The 16,966-nt window shown below is 43.8% G+C and overlaps 2 protein-coding genes across 2 annotated transcripts; both read right to left on the bottom strand.

Annotated features, from left to right (window-relative positions):
• Positions 1-6,676: 6,676 nt before the first annotated feature.
• On the bottom strand, positions 6,677-9,508 carry LOC136486088 (WAT1-related protein At5g64700-like). Its single transcript, XM_066482861.1, has 7 exons — positions 8,932-9,508; positions 8,421-8,704; positions 8,165-8,351; positions 7,958-8,020; positions 7,718-7,834; positions 7,096-7,510; positions 6,677-7,007 (listed from the first exon to the last, which is right to left on the bottom strand). The coding sequence occupies exons 3-7, from the start codon at positions 8,341-8,343 to the stop codon at positions 6,972-6,974; spliced, it is 810 nt and encodes a 269-aa protein (XP_066338958.1). The 5' UTR covers positions 8,344-8,351; positions 8,421-8,704; positions 8,932-9,508; the 3' UTR covers positions 6,677-6,971.
• LOC136486089 (uncharacterized) lies at positions 9,509-12,758 on the bottom strand. The gene is made up of 9 exons (XM_066482862.1): positions 12,062-12,758; positions 11,615-11,745; positions 11,452-11,493; positions 11,289-11,338; positions 10,642-11,182; positions 10,302-10,461; positions 9,988-10,175; positions 9,709-9,880; positions 9,509-9,525 (listed from the first exon to the last, which is right to left on the bottom strand). Exons 5-8 carry the CDS (start codon positions 10,861-10,863, stop codon positions 9,863-9,865), a joined length of 588 nt encoding a protein of 195 aa, XP_066338959.1. The 5' UTR covers positions 10,864-11,182; positions 11,289-11,338; positions 11,452-11,493; positions 11,615-11,745; positions 12,062-12,758; the 3' UTR covers positions 9,509-9,525; positions 9,709-9,862.
• Positions 12,759-16,966: the final 4,208 nt, after the last annotated feature.

The following is a 16,966-nucleotide window of genomic DNA, read 5'->3' as shown; positions in this document are numbered from 1 at the left end:
TCATCATATCGTAAGTTCGTAACACAAGTAGATCGGCAAGCCGATCGTTTCTCGAGGCAACATAAATAGATCGGCAAACCAAATCAGTTCTGAGGTAACACAAGATTGGCGAACCAATCGATACCGAGGCAACACGAGATCGGCAAGCCGATCGATTCCGGGGCAGCATAAGATTGGTAAACCAATCAATCCCGAGGCAACACGAGATCGGCAAGCCAATTGATTCCGAGGCAACATAAGATTGGTAAACCAATCAATTCCGAGGCAACAACAGCAGAGGGAGGGGAAAGAATGCTATCAACGGCAGCTGGTGCTCACCATTGCTGACGGCTTTTCTCTCTCACCTGAATGAATCTCTCAGGATGTGTGGGCAGCAGCTGGACGTGAGTGCGGCAGCCTGATGGTGGTGTGTGCAGATAGGATCGCCTCCTGGTGGCAGCCTGGCGGCCGCCGTCTGCGTGAGCTCCGGCGTGGTGTATTGTGATGAAGATGGTGGAAGCTGGTGCCTGGTGGCAGCAGCCTGACGGCTGTGCGTGTGACCGTGTGTGCCTTCCCTCCCCCCACACAGAAGAGAACCAGCTCTGTTTATAAGTCGAGCGGTGGCCAAGGAATCCAAGGCGAGCGCTGCTGCTCCACTCGTCGTGGAGAGCACTTCTCGCGTCGTGGGGAGCGCTTCGTCCGAGGATGAGGGATGACCGAGCAAGCTGCGGCTGTGGCTGATATTTCTTTCTGGCCTGTCGTTTTGAGGCTCCTTCATGCATCTGAATCGGAGATGGCGTTTACCGATTCCTGTGCACTTGCCGTTGGGATCAAAGTGCATGCTGTCATGCATGTCTATACGGCCGCGTATTTCGTATACGTACTACGTGTGTATATATTGGGCCAATGCATGACCACACGATGCCGGATGAATGATGCCACATGGGCTGCTGATCACCTTTAGCCCAATAAATGTATAATATATATGTGTCACTCCCTTGCATGCACTTTGCTTAATTATCTTGGCAATACATACGTGCATAACTAATTGGTTGAATAGCCCAAGCGCATATACCTTCTATAACGGTTAATTAGCCTATATAATGGTGCAATAATCACACACACTGTTGCACGTGCTTTGAATCCCTTGAGAGCTAATGACTGTGGTGATCACTGGGTTAAATATTTTTATCTTCCAAATCATTAACATGGCTTGTAAGTCTTACTGAGTCATGTTTCATTGGGGGTCCAAAGTCAGCCCATATATAATTTGTATTCACGGACACAATTTATTTATGGGGCAATATGATTAATTGTGCCACCATAATATTATATCCAAAAGTATTTATCTCATATAAAAATATTTGTCTCGATCCATTCTCAATTCTGAACAAATCCACTGCTTGATGCAAATATTATTCAAGATAATGCAAGTTTTATAGGCTGGCATAAATATTAAAGCTGCGCATGAAATGTTACAAAATCTTGTATTAAGAGTACTAATGATGATATTAAAAAAGGCTATGAACTAACATATGCTACGAAACAAAGCCGATAGAGTTATCAAGTGCCAACTATGTTGCGTACGTACGTCACGGCCAAAACATCATCACGTCATGATAAAAAAAAAAGGGTTAAGTCCAATTTACACTCTCCAACTTGCAGCAAAGTTCGGATTTCAACCTCGAAATTTAAAACCGGACAACTTTGGCCCTCCAACTCTCGAAAAAGTTCAACTTTCAACCTTCTGGACGGTTTCGCGGGTGAACAGTAACTTTTGATATTTTCGGGAGCACCGAAATTTTATATTATTTTTTCGAGCATCTTAACGTCCTTAAATGAAAAAACTCAAAACTACAAAGTTGTAGATCTCATCGAGGTCTACAATTTACATATAAAAATTATCTTCATCCGACATCGTATTAAAGGGTTTTCTATTTTTTAAAATTTGAGTCTCATCACGCGATAAAATATGGTGCTGAAATTTCATATTATTTTTTCGAGCATCTTACTGTCCTCAAATGAAAAAACTCAAAACCACAAAGTTGTAGATCTCATCGAGGTCTATAATTTATATATAAAAATTATCTTCATCCGACATCATATCAAAGGGTTTTCTATTTTTTGAAATTTGAGTCTCGTCACGCGACAAAATTGTTTCACGCGTGATGAGACTCAAATTTAAAAAAATAGAAAACCCTTCAATACGATGTCGGATGAAGACAATTTTTATATGTAAATTGTATACCTCGATGAGATCTACAACTTTGTAGTTTTGAGTTTTTTCATTTGAGGACAGTAAGATGCTCGAAAAAATAATATAAAATTTCAGCACCATATTTTATCGTGTGATAAGACTCAAATTTCAAAAAATAGAAAACCCTTCAATACGATGTCGGATGAAGATAATTTTTATATGTAAATTGTAGACCTCGATGAGATCTACAACTTTGTAGTTTTGAGTTTTTCATTTGAGGACGTTAAGATGCTCGAAAAAATAATATAAAATTTCGGCGCTCCCGAAAATATCAAAAGTTACTGTTCACCCGCAAAACCGCTCAGAAGGTTGAAAGTTGAACTTTTTTTAGAGTTGGAGGGCCAAAGTTGTCCGGTTTTGAAGTTCGAGGTTGAAATCCGAACTTTGCTGCAAGTTAAAGGGTGTAAATTGAACTTAACCCTAAAAAAAAAAGAGTAGCGCTATGCGCAAGCTTCCTTCACTCTTCAGCAAAATCAAAAGCAAAAAGGAAAAAGAAAAAAAAATCACGTACGTGCAGGATCGGAGGGCCAGCTGGTTCCGATAGTTTTTTCTCCTGTAAATTAATTATGACTCTTGAAATTGCTAACTTATTATGCAGTGAGTGTGCATGGGTCCATGGGCTAGTTATATATATCGGAATGCATTTAGCACTATCGTATATTTTAGTACTACTAGTTTCATGTTTTTCTAGTTTAAAATAGCGATAATATTGCGGGTAGGCCGTCCGTCTGGGCGTATCTGTCCAGACACCCAGTTTTCTACGCAACGATTGGGCCTAAACAGACAACGGGCCTATGGCCTCCCCAACTCACCTTATTGTTGCGAACATTTCCCTCCCCCCGGCCTCCCCAACTCATCTGCCTATTGCGAACATCCCCCACTCCCGACCGCAGCGGTAGTTTTCACCGCGCTGTCAGCTCGCAGCAGATGCGTTCGCCGTGCCATTCGCCTGCCGCACCTGCGACGGCCGTCCACCGGCCCCACTCTGTCGCGACCATCCCCATCGTGCCCCATCCCGCGCCGCGCCCCGCCACAATCTCGCGCCGCGCCGTGGCTCGATCTCGCGCTGCGTGGGGCGTCCCCTGCCGTGCCCCCATCCACCTCGGCTTTCACAGCTACGGCGTGGACCGCGCCACCAGGAGGAGGGCACCTGCTATTGCTCTCGACGTCCCCATGACCCGAACTTGCTGGCTATCGGAGTTCCACACCAGATAGGTCATGGACGCCGACGATGTTCTGTATTTCAAGTGTTTCATGTGTTTCAGACTTTGTGTTTCAAATGTTTCATCTAGATGTTGCAAAAGTAGATCTACGATGTTGCATATGTTACAATGACAATATATGCATGTTGCAAGCCTATATTTCAAGTGTTTCAAATGTATATTTCAAGTGTTTTATCTGGATGTTGCATATGTTTGCTATGGCTCTATACGCATGTTTCAAGTGTGTTTTAAGTGTTTCAGATGTTTCATACTCATGTTGCAAGTGTTTCAATTGGATGTTGCAAAAGTAGATCTCGATGTTGCATATGTTGCTATGGTCATACACGCATGTTTCAAGCGTATATTTCTAGTGTTTCATCTGTTTCAGACGTATGTTGCAAGTGTTTCATCTTAATGTTTCAAAAGTAGATTTGGGAGAGGACATGTTTTAATGACGCCGGTGGTTGGCGGACAGCTGTCTGCTAGTGCTGGGGGCGCCGTCGTGAGTCACCATGCGGGCACTTATGGCCAATAGATGCCTCCGCGGCGCGCATCCATAGGCAGGGCAGGTGATGGGACCACGTGGGGCCTGGGAATTGTGCGTGGGTGCGGGATGGGCGTGGGGGGGGGCACGGTGCGACGTCCGGACGCGGGCGCTGGATGGGATGCGGACTCGGATGGTGGGATGCGGTGCGGGATAACGCATGGGAGCTGCGTCCGGACGCGCCGTCCGTTTGAATGTCCTGGCGCTAGCCCTTCCGTTAAAATAATCTCATTTTATGATCTTTAAGAGATCAAGTCAATTTTTTATTATTTTTAGAAAATAAATCAGCCAAAGGATTAAATTTACTCGGTTTCAACAATTAGAGGGTGTTTGTTTTTGTCAAACTTCTCTAGCTTTATCAATTTTGTTCTAAGTCAAACTTCTCTAACTTTATCAAAATTTTAGAAAAAATATATTAGTGCCTGCAAATTCAAATAAATGCATTATGGAGACAAATTACATAAATGATTCAATAAAAATAGTCTGATATTGAAGAAATGGATGTGTTCATGTATACATTTAGTTAAAATTAAAGAAAAATTGACTTAAAGACAAATTGAAGTAACCTCTATGATTTTTAGAATGGAGTGTGCCACGAATATCTTCTTTTTGTTGATTGAAGATCCGATCCGTTGACCACATACGTGAGGCGTTGGCTATAAGAGCCGAGAAGGACACGTCATGGATACTCATTTTCAAACCGTATCGATCGTCAAGTCCCATACGTACGTCATACGTAGTAATCGGGTGTACATACTAGCCTCTCACCTAAGGGAGTATGACATACGTACATATATACTAGCCACTGCTGCCCGCGCTTCGCTGCGGGTGATGTGCTTGGTATAGGTGGCCCATATGTTTAATATGTTCCTCATCGCGTTGGTACGAAAGGTTGGTCTATTTGGTACATTAAACGGGTAAATATGGGAAGGAAATGTAACATGACTTTTTTCATTACAATGTTGTAAACGAACATAGAGGTTGGTTGTCATTACATGGTGCTTATTGTAGGCCAGCAAATCAATGACATGTTAGTGGAAAGAAGTATTTGATGGAGTTAGGCTCAATCAACTAAGACACTTAGATTCAAAGCACAACATTGGCTAGGATTGCATTATAGGTGGAAAGGGTAAAAACTACAACACAAGTATGTCTCTTAACGTGAGGGTTTACAAAAGAGTGAATTAGGATCACTCCCCTTAGGCGAAACTACAACACGTTTCGTAAATCTGGAATCACACGAAAGACTACACGGCGTCGAACACTTAATTACACCGGGATTTAAAGTTACATGGTTAAGAGCAACCTAGTACAACCAAGGCTTAGTCCAGAAGTCAGGATAGACGAGGGCAATGGAGAAACAACAAGATAATGATTATCCTAAACATGGCGTATGACCAACAGATCCAGAAACAGGAGACTGAGAAGTAAAACATCGTTAACCCTAAGACCAAACTAACCAACGGTAGACTTGAACTTCTTTGAAAACCAGATCCTTTCTTCTCAGATTACACCATCACCTCTGTCAGACGAACCTAGTTCCACAATGACGACTGGATCTCTTAGCTCTGCTTCGGATTCGAGAGGGACGAGGATGAAGGAGAAGAGGAAGGACCAAGGGCATCTTATAGTGGCGAACATAGATAGGGCGCAGCGCACCAAAAGTGGAGATGGCATGGATGGGATACACTGTTGGTTCACGCTGTGGGGATATAGCTGGCCATGGCATGCTGCCTGCGCAAGCGAGCGGAGGGGGGGATAGAGGAGAGGAGAGAGGGTTCGCTCGATGAGGAAGGCGTGCAGGCGGCCTTGTCCCCAAAAGAAGAAAGAAGGGAGGGGGGTCCAGTACGGGGACAAGGGCGAGTATCAAAAGCAGACCGAAGGACAAGAAAAGTAGAGGCGCACAACGCACGAGGACGGCGAGTGCGGCATGATGTCGTGGCCATGCGAGGACAAGGTGCTAAGGGCCCGACACCGACGGCGTCCGCGGGGCACGCGGTGACAGTGACCCGACGTGCGTAGTGTGGTCGAGCTAGGTACAGTGCTTGGGACTTGACATCCACTCAGGCTTTTCTAAGCACTCCCTACTACCCAAGGCTAACTTTTCTTAGGCGTTCTTCTTTCCTTCCCTTCTTTGTCCACAATATGCGCCAACCTTTGTATGAAGTGAGATCGCAACATCTTTTTAGAATTATCTGAACCATGAGGATGCCAGTGACCTCTGTTCAGGCATGGCTCCCTTTGCTTTGCTCTGTTGTCTATCTATACCACACCCTGATACCCACATCTTTTTTTTACCTTTTTCGGTAAAACTATATCGTACTCGAGTGTTTCTCGAGCGGTGAGCACTCAATTTTCTACGGGTACGATCCAGAACCGATCCAGCATGGACAACCGCCCGCGCCTGTGCACGACGTGTGCTCCGGAGTCCCACGCGCGTCGCCCCGAGGTGCATGGTCTGGTCCGCCTCTGCACCGACCAGTTGCAGGTGCATGCATGGTGCGCTGTGGTGTGGTAGACTAGACCAGGTCACTCGCTGCCATCAATCACCTCGCCCGCTGCATGAACCTATGCATGCATAACTATTTGTAGCGGTAGAGAAGTTTGACTTAGAAAAAAGCAAAATAAATTTGTTCACGGTAGAGAAGTTTGACTTAGGAAAAAAGCAAAATAAACTATAATTTGGATTGGAGGGAGCAGTGGTCAACTCTTTTTGAGCAATTCTAGTAGTCATTTAACATTTGGGTTGCACGGTTGGATGTTCTCTCTTCGTTTTCTACAAGTAAAATAATTGGATAAGAGTTTTGGAGCCCCTAAATGGACTTGTTTGGTTCATGGGCTCATGGGCAAACTTGCCGAGCAATCTTTAGTCTTTGATTCTTTGCACTATCTCGCTGAGGAAGAAGGAGGAGCAAAAGATGGTGAGCAGGAGGCCCAGTGGGTTGGACATGGCCAGGAACATGGGCACGCGCTTCTCGATGCACCACACCTACAGGTAGAACGACACGCCCGTCACCACAAGACCCTGCATGCACGCATTGTCGTCGACGTTAGTTGTCTATCTGCTTGATAATCTCTTCGTCGTCGTCGTTGCTCATAATACTACTACTCACGGAGTAGGCGACGGCGAGGAGGCCGACGTCGAGCTGCAGCTTCCAGGCGGCCGGGTCCCGCTCGACGGCGATGGCGAGGAGGAAGGATTGAGCGGTGCTGAGGCCGCACTGCACCAGCGTGGACAGCAGCTTGTTGGGGTACTCCTTGAGCAGCGACGCCTGCATGACGATCCAGAGGGACCACGTCGTGTTGGACAGCAGCATCAGGAACGTGCCCTTCATCCATGTCCCCTTGCCGCCACCATCAGCATGAACTTGAGGATGAGGATGGTGCGCGGCGAAGGCGCGGTGGTGGTTCACCGGGCTCATCGAGGGACCCGTGTACATGGCGATGGTCAGGACCCCAGCCAGGCACAGCGCCACGCCCGCCGCCTTCGCCATGCCTGACGGGCTTCTCAGCCGAACCACTTCCAGCCTGCATGCACACACGTGTATATAAATAAAACTATTATAATGTTCAGGTTTGATAATGATGACTTCATGTTCTGCTTTATATTATTGCCACCAGGCAAATCAGCAATGGTAAGTACAGTTAATTATAGATTAATCTAAGGAAGGCGCATGCTTAGTTGGAGACTAATTAACTGAATTTGGTAATTAGCGCTGGCCAGGGGCTTATTACCTTAACAGGACTGCCAGGAAGAAGGTGACCACAGGGACAGAGTTGCTCGTTGCCGATGCTACGGTTGCAGAGGTGTACTTGAGGCTTATGTTGTACAGATTCATGCTCAATGTGTTGCTACAAATTAAGTTCATCAAAGACACCACATGTCATATATATGGTGTTAATCATCAGTAGTTGTATTCAGTACATGAAGCTTAGCTGCTAGTACCACTGATGGATCAAGTGTTAGTTACATACCCAAGCAATGCATAGAAGAACAGCTTCAGAAACAACCTGAACGACATGGGTGGTGCATTCCTCCTACCATCAAATCAATCACAGATATATCAATCAATTGTTTCACCAATCATATATATTATTAGAAGAAAAAAATTGAAGGAAAAAGCAATTTCCAGTTTTAATTATACAGACTGCAACTACTTAGCCTTAGATAAGTTCAGTTACCTTTCAAGAACAATGGCTAGGGGAAGCAATAGAGCAGCGGCCGCCGCCTGTTGGTAAAAGATGAACACGTAGGTGCTCATGCCATGGTTGAATGCTGCCTTGGAGACAACATACATGCCGGTGTAGATGAGCTGTATGATGATGGCAACCCCATAGGCTTTCTTGCTGGTGGCATCCATGGCCTCTCCTACACTTGTACAGAGAAATGAGTGATCGAGATGTGTTTATGTCTATCTAGCTAGCTAGCTGCAGCTACCTGGCTACACTTCTACAGAGAATGAGTGAGATGGTTTATGTCATCAGTGCCTGTGATGAAGAAGCAAAGGAGAGGAGGGGGGCAGCCTTATATAAAGATGAAGATGCTGCATGATCTGCTCCTCTGGTTGGATGTTCCAAAGTAGCTAGAGTAGTGTGTGTAGCTTTTTCCTGCTGGCCTCCTCTGAATCACAATTTTTTGGTGTTTGGGCAAGAGTCATCTTCCTCTCTCCTCCTGTCTTGGGTGGTGGCACCAACAGAACCGGTTCCAGAGAGGCGGAACACCTAGAATGCCGAAAATCCATGTTAGCTCACCAGCATGATATAGTCAGAGATCTCAAATATATCCATCTGACCAAGGATGAATCCAACTCAGACTTATCATGTACCGACTGATAATATTGCAAAAAAGGAAATGTATTGTTGACTGGAACAAGGTTTTCACACCACTCCCTTTGTTTTGGTTCAAGACATAAAATAGAAGATATCTGAAACAACACAGGTCTACATACCAGTCGTGAACCATCTCCGAAGAGGTATCGGATGCCCTGGTGCTTGGACACAGAGCCATCAACAGGATCCTTGTACTCAAACTCGTCAGCTACAACTACTTCAGAAACATCAGACCGGATCTCCTTGATCAGCCTGACAGAGATAATTTAGATATGGCACTAAAATGTTCAAGATTGCTTAAGTTGATAATTTTTTGGAGGTACCCCTCGATTAACCTGGGCAACAGGTAGATGCGGGCATTGCAAGATATTATGATGGAAAAATAAGCATATGGAAGCAAAATGTTTAAAGGGACCTCAATGCTGAATGTTGGATACTATTTCAGTTGTAAAGTTAAGACCAACTTGTATCTAAAACATCATGCTTGTTGAATAAATGTGTTCTAATAGTACTCATGTTAACACTAAATAGGCAGATATCATATGGATGCTTCAATGCTACATTCCAGAGGAAAGATAATACCGATGATGCAGACACAGACTTGATTATACTGGGGTTATATCCACGAACAACAGCAACAAACTCAGCCATCTACCGTCTTGATACCCTATCTGGACCACCAACATTCAGGAGGACCTAGACTTTTTTGCCATCTGCAGCATGCACTTTGATGTCAGTCACCATGGCACAATGCAAAACAATTGCTAATAGGAAAACACTAATATTGAAGCGTTATAATATATGAACTGGAACATGTTAAAATTGTTTATAGAGTGAACACAAGAAAAATTATTGCTACTGATTGAGTTCCACAAATGCACAAGTCAAACTCATACCTGATAACCAAGTTTTTGTCAATGACAAAATTACGTCCACCATATCTTTGACATAGACAGGGCACCAGAATTCATCATTGAAGAACTCAACCTGCTGGCCTTGTGAAAGAACACCATCCATCAACTGCATCCAAATGGCAAGTACCTTTCTTAGTTAGACACTTCTCTGGTCCTGTAGAGTCAGTTTCAATTCTGAAACATTAGCAACACGACTCTACTTACTTATAGTTGGGGAGAAGAACATAACACTATTTATGAGTGCTGAGCAGTGCATTTTACCTGAACGGGAATGGATTTTGCCACAGGAGAGATTGTTTGTGGCCCATAGATAATGCTGCTTGTCAAGATCGCATAGTTTGAGCATTTCTCAACAATGAGTTTCTCTGCAGCAACTTTAGATTTTCCATACATGTTCACCGGCACTGTCTCATCCTCTTCTTTGTAGAAGGATTTCACCCCCTCATAAACTGTCAGTACAAGAGAGGCATATTTCATTGTACACTTGAGTCTAGGATGAACATACATGCAGTATGCACCACAGATAAAAATGTCTGAGTAGCAGAGTATGGCACCAAGGATTGTGAGTGCTGTACCTTGATCAGTTGACAGATGAATCAAAAGTGAGTCGTCATTCCCAAAACTCAGCAACCAATTCACAAGTGAAGAAGGCACATTGGTAGCCATAGCAGCAGGTGGATCCATTTCACATGCCCGAGGAACTGACATCGCAGCACAATTGACAACTACGTGTGGCTGAACATAATAGGTACAGGTTAGTATGCTCTGTTATCGGAGAAATGTAGTAGTGATCTCGTGATTCATGTAACGTCTAGCCAAGTAATCGCCAATCAGTTAATCACCGAATCAGCGAGAGCAGAAGTTCGTATGAAGTAGAGAGTTGCGCACGGTGGGAAATGCGGACGCGTATTGTACCTGGCCGAAGGACGCGGAGATCGCCTCGAGGCCGTCTCCGGAGCGGAGGTCGGCGCGGACGGAGGGGAGCGCGTCGAGGAGCTGCTGCGGCGGGGCAGGGCTGTGGCGGTTGAAAGCGACGTCGAGGTAGTCGGCGGCGGAGGACGCCGCGAGGAGGTGCTGGCCCAGGTAGCCGCTGCCGCCCACCACCAGCACCCGCTTCCTCTCCTCCTCCCCTGCCATTTGCACAAAAAACAATCAGATTCATCACATTTGCACAAAAAACAATCAGATTCACCGTGAAAAGAAAAATTCTGAAATCAAGCACATCAGTAGCAGTTGAGAGAGAGACAGAGAGAGAGAGAGAGCCGATGCTCTTCAGATCCAGGATGGGAGATGCTATTCGCAAAAAGAAAAGACAGAATCTGCTCCTCCGTTGGGCACCAGAGACCCCGGATGCCGGATCTTGCTACCGGAGGAGAACCAGGACGACGCCGCCATTGCTGTTGTGGTGCAGCCATGCAGGGCCACTGCCGGTCGCCAGGGAGCCAAACATCAATACCTGCATTTAATCATCAAAAACCCTTGAAAGTTACCACCTATATAATTTGTAGCTTTCTACGTACAATGTGAACTCACGGAGAACTGATTCAGTGGGTAAAAATTACCTCGAGCTCAAACACAGGCTGCTCCACGTCGTCATCCTCCGACTCCCTTACTGAAACACAGCAAAAAAAAAAAAAGAAAGAGAATGGAAACATCTTAGTAAACTGCACGCAGATGGACGAAGCAAATCGAAATTACCAATAGCACCAAAACTAGAGCACTAACCATCATCAGTGTCGAAAGGGATCATGTCCCGCTGCTTGTGGACTGCGAAACGGAAATCAGAGACAAAACAACGACAAAGCACACATGAGCCAACAGGAACAACCAAATGCATGCTCTTCAGAAACGAAGGGAGGGGGCCTCACAGCTCCTCCATCCATCTTACAGGCATCAATTTCGTCGTCGTCGGAATCAGACATTGCCGCTAGCTCATCGATCCGCTTGGACTTTGGAAGGCCCCGTGACGCCGCGCACCCTGGAGTCTTCCTCTGCCTCTTCCCCATGCTAGGCTATTTCCTACTAAAAGAACAGGTTCAATGCAAATGTCCAAAATATAGTTCATAGTGGTATTTTGCTGATAATTACTGACACAAATTGTTCAACTCTGAGATTGACATGAAACAAACGAATTAGGGAAATTACAAAATAACTACATTTTGTTTTAAATTCACAAATAAACTGTTTTGTTCTACATTTTTGCAAACCAAAAGAAATCTATGGGAAAAATATATGGACGCTACCAACTAAAAATCAATAGCAAATAGCAATAATAATGCTATGAATCAGACATCACGTCACACAAATTCACGTTCCTGAATCAGTGAAGCCTCACCTTTGCTGTGCTGGCTGCAGTCCGCTGCCCCTGCCCGCTGGCCGCCCGATGTCCTGGCTGCTGGCTGCCGCCGCCCCTCGGCCACTCCAGCCTCCACCAGTCTGGCGACCTGGCCGCCGCCGGACGACTGCCCTCGCCCGTCGGGCTTCAGCCCCAGACGGATAACCACCTGCCGTCCTGGTTGAGAACGCGATTCGATGACACCGCCGCCGGAGGAGACCACGCCACCAGGGAACGCCGAGCGCGCGGTCCTGGGCACGCCATCGCAGAAGAGGAGGAGCAGCCTCGGAGCGCTGGCCACCCGCCGCCGATGCGTCCGGCCTCCTACGGGGGAAGCCGGAGGATCCGCCCGTCAGTGCCGCCACCAACCACGGCACGCAGACGCAGAGACGCCACCGGCAGCGTGAGGGCTACTGACGCCATCGATGGGGTGGAGGATGAAGGCCGGAGCTCGAAGAGGATCAATCCACGGCGCCCTTGCACGGATCCTCCTCATCACCGGAGGGAGGGACGGGGAGGGTGGCCGCCGCCGGATGCAGGGGGCCCTCGTCGGCGCCAGCACCGGAAGGAGGGGAGGGGGCAGTGACGCCGGTGGCGTGGGGGCAGAGCCGCTGTCGGCGTTGCAGCCGGGGAAGTCCGTAGCGTGAAGAATACAAAAGGCACCGGATGGCGAGGATTGGGGACGGGATTCCCGGGACTGGAACGTGGAAAGAACGAAACAAAACGATGGATGCATGTGTAAGTGCATGGTCGGTGAATCGTACTGGCATGCGTGTCGACCGTCGTACCTAATTAGGCATCGGCCATGTCGAGAATTCATCTTCCCTGCTCCGCGTTATCGTACATGTCACGTACAATCATCAGGGAAGGCCTGCTTCATTAAATGCGTCCATGCAGGGAGAAAGGCCGGTTCTGACACGCCTCATCTGTGCCGTGGAATCTCTATCTAACGCACCAAATAAAAAAAGCATACGTGGACACCTGAGAGGCCGCCGATTCGGCGTGCCTTCATATCTTTAATTGCCGTTGCAAGCCATGCATGCCAGCGGACCTGCATATGCGCGCGTCAATTACTACGTGTACATGGCCGTTGCATCACCTGCATATGCGCTCTGGTACGGTGGTCGTCGCCGGTCAATTACTACGTGTACATGGCCGTTGCATCACCTGCATATGCGCGCGTATTAGTACATCCTTTTAAATTATAGATATTGTACATGAATTTTGACATAACATACACACACATTTAATTGTATAGCAAGACTTATATATATATATATATATATATATATATATATATATATATATATATATATATATATATATATATATATATATATATATATATATATATATATATATATATATATATATATATATATATAACTACTATCCTGTAGCTGGCTACAAAATAACTTATTCTGTAGCCACTTTGAGTTACGATAATTACTATGTTAATTTACAAGATTATAGTAACTCCTTACTAAGTGGTTTACTATAACGTTATGGTAAATATCCCATGTGTTATAGTAACCCAACTATCATAAATATGTATTGACATTATCGTAAATTAGTATATAAAATTATCATAAATAGAGGTGGCTATAGAATAACTTATTTTATAGCTGACTACTGAATATACTATATATATATATATATATATATATATATATATATATATATATATATATATATATATATATATATATATATATATATATATATATATATATAACTAGAAAACCAAAATGGAAGGAGTATTTAATTACAATGAAATATATGGTTAGCATATATGTTTACAAGGAATTTTACTATATCACACTCTATTCCTTAAAAACATGTAGGAAGTGAACTTAACTTGATTAGTAGTTATAGACTTATAGGTAGAAGGTGATGTGTTCATCAGGGAAGAGTGGGGAAGAAGCAGGGGAAGTAGTCGGCAGGTGATGGCACGGCTAGCGAGGGGCTGTCGCCGGCCGAGGACAGTGAGCCCTCGTTTAGTTCGCGAAATTTGGATTTTGAGTTTACCGTAGCACTTTCGTTTTTATTTGGCAAATAGTGTCCAAACATTGACTAATTATGCTTAAAACGTTTGTCTCGCAATTTCCCACCAAACTGTGCAATTAGTTTTTCTTTTCATCTACATTTAATGCTCCATGCATGGACCGTAAACATTCGATGTGACAGGTACTATAGCAACTTTTTGGAAATTGGGTAGCAACTAAACAAGGGCTGAGGGGTGTTTGGTTTGCAGCCTTCTTTGAAAGTCGATATCAGACAAGAAGCACATCCAATCTCAGACATTCGAAATCAAACGCCTGACGTGGCTGCCTGGAGCTTGAAGAAGTGCTGCTAACTGTAGCAACGATTCCGATTCCGATCCCCTTTGCCATTTCCAGTGTGCATGCATGCTGTCGTGGCCAACAAAGACAAACAACACACATCCGATCGATCGATCGATGGATCCACTGCGGAATATCATGCATGTTATGTATGACACGCTATCGATGAGCGCAGTAATAATGCCACGATCAAACATACAGGAGTAGGACCAGTACTGGATGACATGCATGCATGCAACGATCTGGATTAAATTTTCTGGTTCTTCTCGATCGATCTACCTACCTTTTTGTAAGCAGTGGAGCTCCCGTGAATTTTTATGTAAAGTTCTATCGTGTAGGTGGGACTGAGACTTAAGATCGAGCAGTAGTCAGAGGTATGACTTAAGATCGAGCAGTTAGAGATATGTTGCTGTCGTACTTTTGTTCACCCCCCTCCCAATTTTTTTTCCCGAATCCGCCGCTGCTTAGTGCCCCTACCGTTGTTACAGCTTTTTGTAGATATATAGTAGATGCAAAGAGAAAAGACAGTTGCTGCCTTTACCATTACCATGCATAGATCAGAGTAATTTTGTTTTGCTTGTTTTTAACCTAACTAATACATATTCCCTTTTCTTTCTTTTTTTAAGGGAATATTACAATTTGATACGATCAAAATTCCAAAAATCTAAATGGTAACTAGACAAAGTATATGTGTTTAAAGTATTAATTTTTTTATCAATACATTTGACATTTCACGTATATTTGAGGATGATGATGTTTTTTTTAAAACATTTAATAATATATTGTAGGTGTGAACCGAGCGTAGCTCCGTTTTGTTGTGTGATACATGGAACCTATGTCCACTCATGTTCAAGTCACTGACGTGTGGAAGATATGCTTGTATTCTTTTTCTACTAATTATTTGCATACATACAAGATTCTGCATATATTAAGCAAAGAAAAAAGGTACGTGGTAGGTGTTTTGCCTTTTGGTGTCATGTATGACCATCTCCTTTATTGGACTGTCGCTATCGCTGAATTTGCTCTTGTTTTGTCCGAAAAGGAGTAGAATTGCTAGCGCTTGTTAATTAAGGCACAATGATTTGCTATTTAAAATAGCAATAATTGACCAGGTGAAGGACCATTCATATTTCTTTGGAAATATTGCACTGTCCATTACTTCCTCCCCAACGACCACAAATATGTGACGTTTGAGATTGTGTAAACTCAACGATTTCAAACTTCAACTATACTATTTTTATATATTTATTATCTATAAAATATAGTGATGTATACTTTTGTTTTTTAGCGCATGTCTATTTGTGCCATTGCCAAACATCAAAACTAATAACACGTAAACACTAATTTGTAGTCGAAGTTTCGTATGGTAGAGGTCAAATAAACAACAAAAATGTCACTTATTGTGACAGGAGGCTTTTGTTGGGAAAGATATTGAAATCTCTACAACTAAAACATACTACCCGGTAGAACCAAAACACTCATACGATCTATATCCGGCAGACAAATAATTACCGCATCTCATGCGATCCATATCCGGCAGGCAAATAATCACCTTATGGAGACACTGGAAGGCAAGTAAATAAAATAGAATAAAACTCATGGAATCACCGGTAGGCAAATAATCATCGCATGGAAACACTAGAAGGAAAGTAAATAAAATGGAATAAAACGGAAAAAGAATTATGGGAAGAGAAAGGAATTTATTGGAATATCACCACGCAATGATCATGATCGTGATCCAAATCTCTTTCGTCGTCCTTTGCGTCGCGTGTTGACAACAAATACTTTTTTTCCTAAAAAATGAATTATTGTCATGTCTCATGCGAGCTAGGATATTGTAAGTCCGAGTATACATGTTTTGGCAAGGCAGAGCATGGATAAATTCAATTCGATATCTAGTAATAAATTTTCAGCCTTTGAAGTAACTTATGTTTGTCGTAACTTTCAGACAACAAGCTCCAAACCTAGCTTTTATTTCAGATTCATTACGATAATGAATGTGTTTCTAGACATTATCACGGTATAATACACGTGAAAAATTGAATTGATATATTCTTGATTTTGACTTGGCTAACAAACATCTCATTCAATTTATGTTGCACCCGTTACAACGCACGGGCACTCATCTAGTATGAACAAGAAGAATATATGTGTTAGATTGATAAATGGCATGTTGCTGTTGTGCGTATATATATTGCCCCGTTTGATTTTAGGGATTCTTACATTTGTACCCTTGTTTTGTTTCAAAATTGTGATTTTGCCCCTGTTTTTTTAACTTTGTGAATTTGCCCCTGCGTTTTCAAAACGAAGCACTATTTTGCTCCTATTACGTCATCCTCACCTAACGATGTTAACTTTTATACAAATGACAACTATGCCCATGTGATTTTGCCCCTAGTTTTTATGGTTGTTTGTGATTTTACCCCTGGTTAGGAATAAGACATTTATATTGTATTTTAACAAAAATTGGTTATATTTTACCAAATATATTTGTCACAATTTACAATGATTTCAAATTAATTTATCCTCAAATAGGCTGCTGCTCCTGTCCCAGTGAGGAACC

This window comes from Miscanthus floridulus, chromosome 10 (genome assembly GCF_019320115.1).
Source record: "Miscanthus floridulus cultivar M001 chromosome 10, ASM1932011v1, whole genome shotgun sequence".
Classification (NCBI taxonomy): domain Eukaryota; kingdom Viridiplantae; phylum Streptophyta; class Magnoliopsida; order Poales; family Poaceae; genus Miscanthus; species Miscanthus floridulus.
The sequence above is the reverse complement of the archived record's forward strand: the minus strand, read 5'-3'. Positions and strand labels throughout refer to the sequence as shown.